Source organism: Morone saxatilis, unplaced genomic scaffold, assembly GCF_004916995.1.
Source record: "Morone saxatilis isolate NCDOM2014 unplaced genomic scaffold, NCSU_SB_2.0 Contig12, whole genome shotgun sequence".
Lineage (NCBI taxonomy): Eukaryota > Metazoa > Chordata > Actinopteri > Moronidae > Morone > Morone saxatilis.
This window is the reverse complement of record NW_023339674.1, coordinates 20395772-20397218: the sequence shown is the minus strand read 5'-3', so window position 1 is coordinate 20397218 and position 1447 is coordinate 20395772. Positions and strand designations below refer to the sequence as shown.

Here is a 1447-nt window from a genome sequence, read left to right as displayed (position 1 = left end):
TATTTTTCTATTTAATGTGTATTTTCCTCGGTATCGGCAGCGTGCGATCATAAATCTTATCCTAATTACGGCCAACTGACAAACTGTCGCCGCCTCCTGCTGATAACCATCATTTAAATTCAGAGATGAGCGGAAACACACGCCTTCGTCATCCCCTCGGGCTACAGATCAGGGTGTGTGTGTGTTTTTCTTTCTGCAGACGCGCACACACACACACACACAGACACACACACACACACACACACAGTATAAAGGGCAGGTCTAGACGTAGGAGAGAGAGCAGGTGTGTCCGGCTGAAGAATGTTCAACCGAAACCAGAGTGAACCGCACTGTACTCAGTGATTCGCTGCTGTAGATGTTTAGTTTGAACTCCTTTATAAACTGTTGGTTTAATCTACAGCATCTTAATCTGCAGGATAAAGGCTCAGTGTGCTTTGGTACTGACGGAGTTTTATGTTGAAATGTGAAAAACAAAATCAAGAAACAGCTACATTTTATAAACAGGGGAACAAAAAACAGAAAAAAGACCCATTTGCAGTTATTTTCTTTTTCAAAATAAAAGTGGAAAAAGAAAAAATGATTTTTCTCCCCCGTTTATGCTTTTATTTTTCAAATACAGTGAATATAAAAACATATAAATTGTAATATGTTTGTAGCGTGGCTGCCAGAAAGTCAGTTTTCAGCTTTGTAACGATGCATTTTCCATTTTAAATATATAACTTCATGTAATAGCCCAGGCTTTTATTTTCTTCAGCCACTGAACTCAACCTGCCTTTATTTGTTTTAGTGTAACATTTAGGAGGATTTATCGGAATATAATATCCACAGGTATGTTTTCATTAGTGTATAATCACCTGAATATAACAACATGAGCTGTTTTTATCTACAGTTTCTACAGTCGCCCAGAGTGGACAAACACCGACTCTAGACAGAAACTACTGCAGTTTCTCCATCACGCTCTGAAGAGGAAGATGAAGCTGCTATGATGCCATTAAATCCTGCACACTGGACCTTTTCTCAACCCATACAAACACTTCATCCTTCAGTTTATATACTCAAATACTCGAGTAAAGGACCTCAATTTGAGCTGAATTACAGTACTTAAGTAAGAAGTCTAGCTGCTGGTGTAGAGACAGGAAGGGTGAGAAGAGAGACAAACAATCCCTCCACCTTTAACACACATATAGGTTGTGGATTTAAGCAGAGCCTCGGGCTCAACGACACACCCCGACTCGTTGCGCAACCGGTCCGCCTGACAGCTACTCTATTATATTCTACTGCATTCTTCTCTATTCAGATATATAAGCTTGTATAAGCTGCCTATTAGGCCACGTTGACCTACAAAACAGCTTCTATTGTGCTTTATTATAATCTAACTCACGTAGGCAGAGTAGCTTTCAAATGCAACACTGATAATTATTTCCATTATAGATTAATCTGTCGATCA

General features: G+C 39.4%; 1 protein-coding gene across 1 annotated transcript in view; it reads left to right on the top strand.

The window, feature by feature from the left end:
• The window catches only part of LOC118321440 (F-box/WD repeat-containing protein 7-like), an 8209-nt gene extending 7246 nt beyond the window's left edge, over positions 1-963 (top strand). Inside the window, exon 6 of the mRNA XM_035652757.1 lies at positions 890-963. Coding sequence (XP_035508650.1) covers positions 890-963 — 74 coding nt within the window. The remainder of the gene's footprint in view (positions 1-889) is intronic.
• Positions 964-1447: the final 484 nt, after the last annotated feature.